Source organism: Somniosus microcephalus, chromosome 7 (genome assembly GCF_052327205.1).
Source record: "Somniosus microcephalus isolate GS21.2 chromosome 7, FLI_Smic_1.0, whole genome shotgun sequence".
In the NCBI taxonomy this organism is placed as follows: domain Eukaryota; kingdom Metazoa; phylum Chordata; class Chondrichthyes; order Squaliformes; family Somniosidae; genus Somniosus; species Somniosus microcephalus.
The window spans coordinates 280011131-280023257 of record NC_140993.1 but is presented as its reverse complement, the minus strand read 5'-3'; the positions used below and the strand labels follow the sequence as shown (position 1 = coordinate 280023257).

The 12127-nt window shown below is 54.4% G+C and overlaps 1 protein-coding gene across 1 annotated transcript in view; it reads left to right on the top strand.

The window, feature by feature from the left end:
- The first annotated feature begins 201 nt into the window (after window positions 1–201).
- The window catches only part of sugct (succinyl-CoA:glutarate-CoA transferase), a 996627-nt gene continuing 984701 nt past the window's right edge, over window positions 202–12127 (top strand). Inside the window, exon 1 of the mRNA XM_085993900.1 lies at window positions 202–340. Coding sequence (XP_085850026.1) covers window positions 280–340 — 61 coding nt within the window. The 5' untranslated portion in view covers window positions 202–279. The remainder of the gene's footprint in view (window positions 341–12127) is intronic.

Here is a 12127-nt window from a genome sequence, read left to right as displayed (position 1 = left end):
CCAGACTCTCTCATTCCCTCTCCTCAGTCTCTCTCTCTCTCCCCCAGACTCTCTCTCTCCCCCAGTATCTTTCTCGCCGAGTCTCTCTCCCTCCCCTCAGTCACTGTCTCTCTCTCTCCCCAGTCTCTGCCTCAATCTCTCTCTCCCTCTCACCCACCCCAATTCCCTCTTTCTATTTCTCTGTCCCTCTCTCTCTGCGCGGTGCGGTTTGAGCGGTGCACCTTTCCGGTGTGCGGTAGCCCGGGAGCGGGATGAATGTGACTCATTTCCGGACAGAAGATGCTGCGTTTACCCGCGGCTGCGGGCTGGGGCTGGCGGTGGCTGAGCGGGGCTCACACAGGTAGGGCCGGGAGCCCGGGGACTGTGCGGCCGGCAGACCGGGGTCTGCCCCCCCCCCGACCCCTAGTGAGAAGGTACCTCCCCCCTGCCCCAGTGAGAGGGTACCTGCCCCCCCCAGTGAGAGGGTACCCCCCTCCCCCAGTGAGAAGGTACCTCCCCCCTGCCCCAGTGAGAGGGTACCTGCCCCCCCCAGTGAGAGGGTACCCCCCTCCCCCAGTGAGAAGGTACCTCCCCCCTGCCCCAGTGAGAGGGTACCTGCCCCCCCCAGTGAGAGGGTACCTGCCTCCCCCAGTGAGAGGGTACCTGCCCCCCCCAGTGAGAGGGTACCTGCCCCCCCCAGTGAGAGGGTACCTGCCCCCCCCAGTGAGAGGGTACCTGCCCCCCCCCGTGAGAGGGTACCTGCCCCCACCGTGAGAGGGCACCTGCCCCCCCCCAGTGAGAGGGTATCTGCCCCCCCTCCCCAGTGAGAGGGAATCTGCCCCCCCCCCAGTGAGAGGGTATCTGCCCCCCCCCCCCAGTGAGAGGGTATCTGCCCCCCCCAGTGAGAGGGTATCTGCCCCCCCCAGTGAGAGGGTATCTGCCCCCCCCAGTGAGAGGGTATCTGCCCCCCCCAGTGAGAGGGTATCTGCCCCCCCCAGTGAGAGGGTATCTGCCCCCCCCAGTGAGAGGGTATCTGCCCCCCCCAGTGAGAGGGTATCTGCCCCCCCCAGTGAGAGGGTATCTGCCCCCCCCAGTGAGAGGGTATCTGCCCCCCCCAGTGAGAGGGTATCTGCCCCCCCCAGTGAGAGGGTATCTCCCCCCCCCCCCCCAGTGAGAGGGTATCTGCCCCCCCCCAGTGAGAGGGTATCTGCCCCCCCCCCCAGTGAGAGGGTATCTGCCCCCCCCCCAGTGAGAGGGTATCTGCCCCCCCCCCAGTGAGAGGGTATCTGCCCCCCCCCCAGTGAGAGGGTATCTGCCCCCCCCCCCAGTGAGAGGGTATCTGCCCCCCCCCCCAGTGAGAGGGTATCTGCCCCCCCCCAGTGAGAGGGTATCTGCCCCCCCCCAGTGAGAGGGTATCTGCCCCCCCCCAGTGAGAGGGTATCTGCCCCCCCCAGTGAGAGGGTATCTGCCCCCCCCCAGTGAGAGGGTATCTGCCCCCCCCCAGTGAGAGGGTATCTGCCCCCCCCCCAGTGAGAGGGTATCTGCCCCCCCCAGTGAGAGGGTATCTGCCCCCCCACCCCAGTGAGAGGGTATCTGCCCCCCCCCCCCAGTGAGAGGGTTTCTGCCCCCCCCAGTGAGAGGGTATCTGCCCCCCCCCCCAGTGAGAGGGTATCTGCCCGCCCCCAATGAGAGGCTTTCTGTCCCCCCCAGTGAGAGAGTATCTGCCCCCCCCCAGTGAGAGGGTATCTCCCCCCCCCCCCCCAGTGAGAGGGTATCCCCCCCCCCAGTGAGAGGGTATCCCCCCCCCCAGTGAGAGGGTATCTCCCCCCCCCCCCCCCCAGTGAGAGGGTATCTCCCCCCCCCCCCCAGTGAGAGGGTATCTCCCCCCCCCCCAGTGAGAGGGTATCTCCCCCCCCCCCCAGTGAGAGGGTATCTCCCCCCCCCCCCAGTGAGAGGGTATCCCCCCCCCCCCCCAGTGAGAGGGTATCTGCCCCCCCCCCCAGTGAGAGGGTATCTGCCCCCCCCCAGTGAGAGGGTATCTGCCCCCCCCCAGTGAGAGGGTATCTGCCCCCCCCAGTGAGAGGGTATCTGCCCCCCCCAGTGAGAGGGTATCTGCCCCCCCCCAGTGAGAGGGTATCTGCCCCCCCCCAGTGAGAGGGTATCTGCCCCCCCCCAGTGAGAGGGTATCTGCCCCCCCCAGTGAGAGGGTATCTGCCCCCCCACCCCAGTGAGAGGGTATCTGCCCCCCCCCCCCAGTGAGAGGGTTTCTGCCCCCCCCCCCCAGTGAGAGGGTTTCTGCCCCCCCCAGTGAGAGGGTATCTGCCCCCCCCCCCAGTGAGAGGGTATCTGCCCGCCCCCAATGAGAGGCTTTCTGTCCCCCCCAGTGAGAGAGTATCTGCCCCCCCCCAGTGAGAGGGTATCTCCCCCCCCCCCCCCCAGTGAGAGGGTATCCCCCCCCCCAGTGAGAGGGTATCCCCCCCCCAGTGAGAGGGTATCTCCCCCCCCCCCCAGTGAGAGGGTATCTCCCCCCCCCCCCCAGTGAGAGGGTATCTCCCCCCCCCCCCCCCAGTGAGAGGGTATCTCCCCCCCCCCCAGTGAGAGGGTATCTCCCCCCCCCCAGTGAGAGGGTATCCCCCCCCCCAGTGAGAGGGTATCCCCCCCCCCCCCCAGATCAAGGACTAATTAATAGAAAGAACTGTAACCAAATTGTATTAACTTTTGTAGACAACTGGGGTGATCTTTTTTTCCCCACACTTAGACACGACAAACACGTACCACTCTTTAACCTATCATAGAAAAAGATAAAACTTAACATGAAATCCTTATATATTTCGACCTGGAATATCCAAGGTCTACGCTCTTCAGTGCGAGAAGTGAAGAGTAGGACCCCAGAGTTCATAGAGGAAACTAAAGATCTAGATATTATCATTTTACAGGAAACTTGGTATAAAGGAAAAGGACACACCAGCTGTCCCCAAGGGTACACTGAGCTAGTGGTCCCCTCCAATAAATTACCAAGTGTAACCCAAGGCAGAGACTCCGGAGGCATACTGATCTGGTTTAAAACAGAACTTAAGAATTACATCAAATTTATAAAAAAGGGCGAAAACCATATGTGGCTCAAACTTGAGAGGGAGATTATCTCAAACACCCAAGATGTTTACATTTGCGCACTTTATATCCCTCCAATCGATTCCCCGTACTACAAAGAGGACACCTTCTCCAACATGGAGGGGGAAATTATCCAATACCAGGCCCAGGGGAACGTGTTGATCTGTGGGGACCTCAATTCAAGAACGGGCGAAGAACCAGACTTCACCAATAATCAGGGAAACAATTACGTATTCGGGAATAACCACTTTGACATCCCTTCCCTTCCATACAGGCATAACTGCGACAAGCAGTCAAATACCAACGGTAAACAGCTACTACAGCTCTGTCGAAACCTGGGTCTGTACATTGTCAATGGTAGGTTCATAGGAGACCTCCTAGGAAGATTGACCTACTGCTCACCTCTTGGCTGCAGCACAGTAGACTATATGATTACAGACTTGGACCCATCCTCTTTCAGAGCATTCACAGTCAAACCACAAACAACACTGTCAGATCACAGCCAAATTACTATGTTTCTCAAAAAGACAGAAACAAACAACATAGAAACACAACCCAGTAAACTGTACAACACCAAAAAATCGTACAGATGGGCCAAAAACGACACGGAAAAATACCAGAAAACAATTAGCAATGCATCAACTCAAGCTCTCTTAGACACCTTTCTGGATAACATATACACTCACAATAAAGAAGGCGTAAACCGGGCAGTTAGTAAACTAAACAATATTTTTGATAATTTGGCAACAAATGCAAACTTGAAAGCTCGCAAGAACAAACCCAAAACAAAAAACTATGAAAAATGGTTTGACCATGATTGCCATAACATGAGGAAAAAACTTAGAAAACTATCAAACCAAAAACACAGACATCCAGAAAACGAGGAATTACGCCTTACTTATTGTCAGACGCTAACACAATACAGAAACACACTCAGGACCAAAAAAGAGCAATTTATTAAGAATACACTCAGCTCCATGGAGGAATCCATTGAGTCGAATTGTTTCTGGGACAACTTGAAAACACTACACAAAAAACAACACGACGATTTGTCCATTCAAAATGGGGACACATGGGTAAACCACTTTGAAAAATTATACCAGAAAAACACACTAAGACCAGAGCAACACCAAATACGCAAAAAACTGGAAAAGCTTGAAATGGCCATAAAAGATAACCAAAACCCGCTAGACGCCATAATAACAGAAAAAGAACTTCTTGAAAAACTCAAGGACCTGCGACCAGGAAAAGCTTGCGGGACAGACGGCATACTAAACGAGATGATTAAACACGCAGACGACAAACTGAAACTGGCTATCCTAAAACTCTTCAACTTGGTTCTGAGTGTCGGTTATTTCCCTGACATCTGGAACAAAGGACTCATAACACCCATATACAAAAGTGGGGACAAAATCGACCCAAACAACTATCGAGGCATCTGTGTAAACAGTAACCTGGGGAAGGTATTCTGTAGCATCATAAACAAAAGACTTATAAACTTCCTTGAAGAGCACAATGTCTTGAGTAAAAGCCAAATTGGATTCCTGCCAAACTATAGAACATCCGATCATATCTTCACCCTACAGACCCTAATTGACAAACACGTTCACCATAACAAAAGCAAAATCTACGCATGCTTTGTAGATTTCCAGAAGGCTTTCGACTCCATCTGGCATGACGGTTTATTCCTGAAACTTATCGAAAGCGGGGTAGGAGGTAAAACATATGATGTAATTAAATCAATGTATACAAACAATAAATGTGCAGTTAAAATTGGAGACAAACAAAATACTTCCCACAGGGGCGGGGGGTGACGCAGGGCTCGCCAATCTCACCGACACTCTTTAATATTTACATTAATGGATTGGCAAAACTACTTGAACAATCTACAGCACCCGGCCTCACCCTATATGAATCCAAGGTTAAATTCCTCCTCTATGCCGACGACCTGGTTCTGCTGTCACCAACTAAGGAGGGTCTACAGCAGAACCTGGACCTGCTGGAGTCGTACTGCCAGACTTGGGCCCTGACAATAAATCCCCAAAAAACCAAAGTCCTTGTGTTCCAGCAAAGATCCAAACAACATGGACCCACAATAAATTTCACAGTAGGAACAACCAAAATTGAACAAACCACTCACTACACATACTTGGGCTTAAAAATCAGTTCTACGGGAAACTTCAAACTGGCTGTGAATGAACTGAAAGAGAAAGCAAGAAGGGCTTTCTATGCCATCAAAAAATCAATCCAAATAGAAATCCCAATTAGCATTTGGCTCAAAATTTTCAAATCAGTAATTGAACCAATTGCACCCGATGGCAGTGAGGTCTGGGGACCACTAACACAACAAGATTTTGCAAAATGGGACAAACACCCAATTGAGATCCTACATGCGGAATTCTGTAAAAGTATCCTCCGGACTCAAAGGAAAACAGTAAACAACGCATGCAGGGCGGAACTAGGCCAATACCCATTAATAATCACTATCCAAAAAAGAGCCACCAAATTTTGGAATCACCTACAAATGAGCAACCCCCAATGCTATCACTACGACGCCCTGAAATGCCAAGAGCTGACCATAAAGAAGAATACCCTCAGTCAACTAGTCCTGGGACTCAATAAAGTAACTAATAACAATACTAACAATAACCAGTCCCAGGACAGCGACAGGGTAACACAAAGAATTCGACCCAACACAATCGTTCGCTAAGCAAAAGGAAAAATATCTGTCATATTGGGCAGAAACAACAAAAACCCAAAGCAAACTCAATTGCTACTTGGCCCTAAACAGACAATACAACATAGCTGATTACCTGACCATGGTAAAGGATAACAAACTGAGAAGAACCTTGACAAGGTACAGACTTAGCGAACATAGCCTAGCGATCGAAAAAGGCAGACACAGGCAGACCAGGCTGCCAAGAGAAGACAGGATATGCTCTCACTGCAGTCAGGGAGTAGTTGAGACAGAGATGCACTTCCTCACAGCCTGTGGAAAATATCAGGGCATCAGAGAGAATTTCTATCAAAAATTCTCACAAATATGCCCTGAATTCAGAAATCTGACTGACAACCAAAAACTCCCATTCCTACTGGGGGAGGAGAGAAGCTGTGTAACACTGGCGGCACACTATGTCACAGCTTGCCATGAACAGAGGGACAACCAGTAAACTAAGACAAGAGTATATATAAACAAGGCGAAAATATATTTATAAACTCAGGGATATACCTGTTTATACACTGTATGAATGGAACCGCGTTTATGTGTTCAACCATAAATGTATTTTGATGCTTTGGCAACATAAGATGTACCTTATCATGCCAATAAAGCGATTTGTATTGTATTGTATTGAGAGGGTATCCCCCCCCCCCCCAGTGAGAGGGTATCCCCCCCCCCAGTGAGAGGGTATCCCCCCCCCAGTGAGAGGGTATCCCCCCCCCCAGTGAGAGGGTATCCCCCCCCCAGTGAGAGGGTATCTCCCCCCCCAGTGAGAGGGTATTCCCCCCCCAGTGAGAGGGAAACCCCCCCCCACCCCCCCAGTGAGAGGGTATCCCCCCCCCAGTGAGAGGGTATCTCCCCCACCCCCCCCAGTGAGAGGGTATCTCCCCCACCCCCCCCAGTGAGAGGGTATCCCCCCCCCCAGTGAGAGGGTATCCCCCCCCCAGTGAGAGGGTATCCCCCCCCCAGTGAGAGGGTATCCCCCCCCCCCAGTGAGAGGGTATCCCCCCCCCCCAGTGAGAGGGTATCCCCCCCCCAGTGAGAGGGTATCCCCCCCCCCAGTGAGAGGGTATCCCCCCCCCCAGTGAGAGGGTATCCCCCCCCCCCAGTGAGAGGGTATCCCCCCCCCCCAGTGAGAGGGTATCCCCCCCCAGTGAGAGGGTATCCCCCCCCCAGTGAGAGGGTATCCCCCCCCAGTGAGAGGGTATCCCCCCCCCAGTGAGAGGGTATCCCCCCCCAGTGAGAGGGTATCCCCCCCCCAGTGAGAGGGTATCCCCCCCCAGTGAGAGGGTATCCCCCCCCCAGTGAGAGGGTATCCCCCCCCCAGTGAGAGGGTATCCCCCCCCAGTGAGAGGGTATCCCCCCCCCAGTGAGAGGGTATCCCCCCCCCGTGAGAGGGTATCCCCCCCCCAGTGAGAGGGTATCCCCCACCCCAGTGAGAGGGTATCCCCCCCCCAGTGAGAGGGTATCCCCCCCCCAGTGAGAGGGTATCCCCCCCCTCAGTGAGAGGGTATCTCCCCCCCCCCAGTGAGAGGGTATCCCCCCCCCAGTGAGAGGGTATCTCCCCCCCCCCAGTGAGAGGGTATCCCCCCCCCCCAGTGAGAGGGTATCCCCCCCCCCAGTGAGAGGGTATCCCCCCCCCAGTGAGAGGGTATCCCCCCCCCAGTGAGAGGGTATCCCCCCCCCAGTGAGAGGGTATCCCCCCCCCAGTGAGAGGGTATCCCCCCCACCCCAGTGAGAGGGTATCCCCCCCCCAGTGAGAGGGTATCCCCCCCCCAGTGAGAGGGTATACCCCCCCCCAGTGAGAGGGTATCCCCCCCCCAGTGAGAGGGTATCCCCCCCCCAGTGAGAGGGTATCCCCCCCCCCAGTGAGAGGGTATCCCCCCCCCAGTGAGAGGGTATCCCCCCCCCCAGTGAGAGGGTATCCCCCCCCCCAGTGAGAGGGTATCCCCCCCCCAGTGAGAGGGTATCCCCCCCCCCAGTGAGAGGGTATCCCCCCCCCAGTGAGAGGCATTCTGCCCCCCCCCAGTGAGAGGCATTCTGCCCCCCCCTGTGAGAGGCATTCTGCCCCCCCCAGTGAGAGGCATTCTGCCCCCCCCAGTGAGAGGCATTCTGCCCCCCCCCAGTGAGAGGCATTCTGCCCCCCCCAGTGAGAGGCATTCTGCCCCCCCCAGTGAGAGGCATTCTGCCCCCCCCAGTGAGAGGCATTCTGCCCCCCCCAGTGAGAGGCATTCTGCCCCCCCCAGTGAGAGGCATTCTGCCCCCCCCAGTGAGAGGCATTCTGCCCCCCCCAGTGAGAGGCATTCTGCCCCCCCCCCCAGTGAGAGGCATTCTGCCCCCCCCCAGTGAGAGGCATTCTGCCCCCCCCCCAGTGAGAGGCATTCTGCCCCCCCCCCAGTGAGAGGCATTCTGCCCCCCCCAGTGAGAGGCATTCTGCCCCCCCCCAGTGAGAGGCATTCTGCCCCCCCCCAGTGAGAGGCATTCTGCCCCCCCCCCAGTGAGAGGCATTCTGCCCCCCCCCCAGTGAGAGGCATTCTGCCCCCCCCCCCAGTGAGAGGCATTCTGCCCCCCCCCAGTGAGAGGCATTCTGCCCCCCCCCCCCAGTGAGAGGCATTCTGCCCCCCCCCCAGTGAGAGGCATTCTGCCCCCCCCCAGTGAGAGGCATTCTGCCCCCCCCCAGTGAGAGGCATTCTGCCCCCCCCCCCAGTGAGAGGCATTCTGCCCCCCCTAGTGAGAGGCATTCTGCCCACCCCAGTGAGAGGGTATCTGCCCCCCTCCCCAGTGAGAGGGTATCTGCCCCCTCCCCAGTGAGAGGGTGTCTGCCCATTGCCCAGTGAGAGGGTGTCTGCCCCCTCCCCAGTGAGAGGGTATCTGCCCCCCCCCGAGGGTATCTGCCCCCCCCCCAGTGAGGGGGTATCTGCCCCCCCCCCAGTGAGGTGGTATCTGCCCCCCACAGTGAGAGGGTATCTGCCCCCCACAGTGAGAGGGTATCTGCCCCCCCCAGTGAGAGGCATTCTGCCCCCCCCAGCGATAGGCATTCTGCCCCCCTCAGTGAGAGGGCATCTGCCCCCCTCAGTGAGAGGGCATCTGCCCCCCCAGTGAGAGGGCATCTGTCCCCCCAGTGAGAGGGTATCTGCCCCCCCCCCCAGTGAGAGGGTATCTGCCCCCTCCCCAGTGAGAGGGTATCTGCCCCCCCCAGTGAGAGGGTATCTGCCCCCCCCCCCCAGTGAGAGGGTTTGTGCCCCCCCCCCCCCCGTGAGAGGGTATCTGCCCCCCCCCGGTGAGAGGGTATCTGCCCCCTCCCCGGTGAGAGGGTATCTGCCCCCTCCCCGGTGAGAGGGTATCTGCCCCCCCCAGTTAGAGGGTACCTGATCTCCCCCCCCCTCTCCTGGTGAGTGGGTATCTGTCCCTCCCCCAGTGAGTGGTACCCGCCCCGTCAGTGAGGGGGTATCTATCCCAGTGAGGGTTATATGCCCTCGTGAAATTTTTATATGTCCTGGAGAGGCTATTTGCCCTGCCAGTAATATTGTGTCCCAGTGAGGCGTTCTCTATCTCCAGTGAAAAGCTATTTACCCCCAGTGAAAGTGTATCTGCCGAAATGAGAGGATATTTACTCTTCCCTTCATGAGAGAGTATCTCTCCCCAGCCGGCGAGTCAGAGCGTGTCTGCCTCAGTGAGAGTGTATCTGACCCATGGCTACAAATTGCCACACACTGCGTAGAGTTTTAATTGTCGCAGATGGTCATAATCACCAAGCACAAGGATAGCATGTCATTCGTGCTGTGAGAGTATCTGTCCCGTTTCTGAGAGAGGGTATCTGCTGTTAGCTGTGACACGGCTCCAGACAATGTAGAGTAGTTCCGATATACGAGGGATGAGACGGGAGAAATGCGAGGCAGACTAAGATGGGTTTGGAGTGCACGTGTGTAAATGCATGGAGTGTGGTACATGATGTTGGTGAGCTGCAGGCACAAATTGCCACATGGGATTACGATATCGTGGTAATAGTGAAGACCTGTCTCAAACAAGGGGAGGATTGGGAACTTAATATTCCTGACTGCAAGGTATTCAGGAAAGATAGGAATGGAAAAAATGGAATGGCGGGGCGTGGTGGCAGTCAATGTTCCCTTTAAGTCGGCCCTGCTGCGCTCCAGGGGTCCCGCATAGCCGGCGAACCAGCTTTTAAATTGTAAAAACCGCGCATGCGTGGACATTTGAATGGGCTGTGCAGCCCGTTAAAGGGGCTGAGTGGCCCCCAAAAAAATTACAGCAAACATTGGTGGCAGTATTGATCAGAGATACTATTGCAGCCCTCAAAGACAGCAACTATTTGGTTAGAATTAAGGAACAATAGAGGAACTATTACACTACTGGGTGTATATTATAGGCCAAAAATAGTGGGAAGGAGATAGAGGAGCAAATTTGTAGGTAAATTGCAGAAAGTTGCAAGAACTATAGAGTAGTGATAACGGGGGACTTCAATTATCCTAATATAGACTAGGATAGTAAGAGTGTAAAGGGCAAAGAGGGGTAGGAATTCATGAACTGTGTACAAGAGAACTTTCGTGATCAGTATGTTTCCAATGCAACGAGGAAGGAAGCAGTGCTGGCTCTAGTTCAGGTGAATGAAGTGAGGCACATAGAGCACGTTTCAGTGGGGAAGCATTTGGAAACAAGTGATCACAATATCATTAGGTTTAGAGTAGTTATGAAAAAGAACTAGGAACAATTGTGTGTGAAAATACTCAACTGGAGGAGGGCTAATTTAAGTGAGTTGTAAGGGGATCTGGCCCAGGTGGATTGAAATCAAAAATTGGCAGGTAAAGCAGTAAATGAGCAATGGGAGGCCTTCAAAGACGAGAGAGCTTGGGTACAGACTAGACAAATTCCCATAAGGGTGAAAGGAAGGGCATCCAAAGCTAGTGCTCCCTGACTAAAGATAGAAGGTGTAAAATTTGGAAAATGGGCGGCCTTAGAGGTCCAAATTGTCATCTGCGTTGCGCGCGCGCACTTCTGGTGCGAGTCATGCTGGACGCCATATTGGGGAACATGTTAGCGCGCACGCAGTGAGCATCCACCAAAAGTATGCAGAGTCGGCAGATCATGACGTCAATCAGCATGTAACACTGATTTGACACCAGCGCTGCCATTTTTGAGCTCGGTGTTCCAGCTAATGACGCCTCTTAATCACGCACTGCTGAACACACGTTCAGCAGCAGGAAGGACTCCCCGCCAGTGTTATTTAAAGGGATCATCATCTACTTCCAGGCTGTAGATGATGATCCCTTGATTGATTTCTACTGGCTGTTGCAATGATTGTACAAGTGTTTGGTGCTTTCTAGAGTTCTTTAAAGTTGCTAAAGACTACAAGCAGTGGTGTGGCAGGTGCTGAAGGACTTTCTCCTGACTTCAAGGCTTCTCCACAAAATATTTTCTCCCAGACTTAGGTGCACTAGTAGGAATTCCTCTTGGAATACAGCATGACTTGGAGAATGAGCAGAGGGCATGCAGAGCAGGGCTAGCTGCTAGAAGAGGGAGGAGGTGGAGGGGGAGAAGACCTCTCAGCAAGAGGCCATATCCGTTCAGGGAGCAATAACAGTGTGTGAGATGTCTGCGCTTCACATCCTCACTGAAATCTGCTTCCTGCTGCAGCCGCAACTGCAACCTCGGAGCAGGGTGAGGACCACATTGCCAGTGGCGGTGAAGGTGGCCATGAACTTCCAGGCTGGAGCTGGAGATATTTGCAACATCTCGCAGTTTGCCATCCACTGCTGCGCAAGGGAGGTCACTGATGCTTTCTATTCAAAGAGAGCTGACTATATTTCATTCTCCCTTGCCAGAGAGAAGCAGGCGGAGCGAGCACATGGCTTTGCTAGGATTGCAGGCTTCCCCATGGTGCAGGGTGCCATTGACAGCATGCACGTCGCTTTGGAACAGTTCCCATGGATTGGAGGGTAGCTAATGTAACTCCACTATTTAAAAAAGGTGGTAGAGGGAAAATGGGGAATTATAGACCGGTAAGCCTGACATCGGTAGTGGGGAAAATGCTAGAGTCCATTATAAAAGATGTAATAGCAGAGCACTTGGAAAACAGTGATAGGATCGGACAAAGTCAACATGGATTTACAAAAGGTATATCATGCTTGACTAATCTACTGGAATTTTTTGAGGATGTAACTGGTAGAATAGATAAGGGAGAACCAGTGGATGTGGTGTATTTGGACTTTCAGAAGACTTTCGATAAGGTCCCGCATAAGAGATTGGTGTGCAACGTTAAAGCACATGGGACTGGGGGTAAGGTACTGACTTGGATAGAGA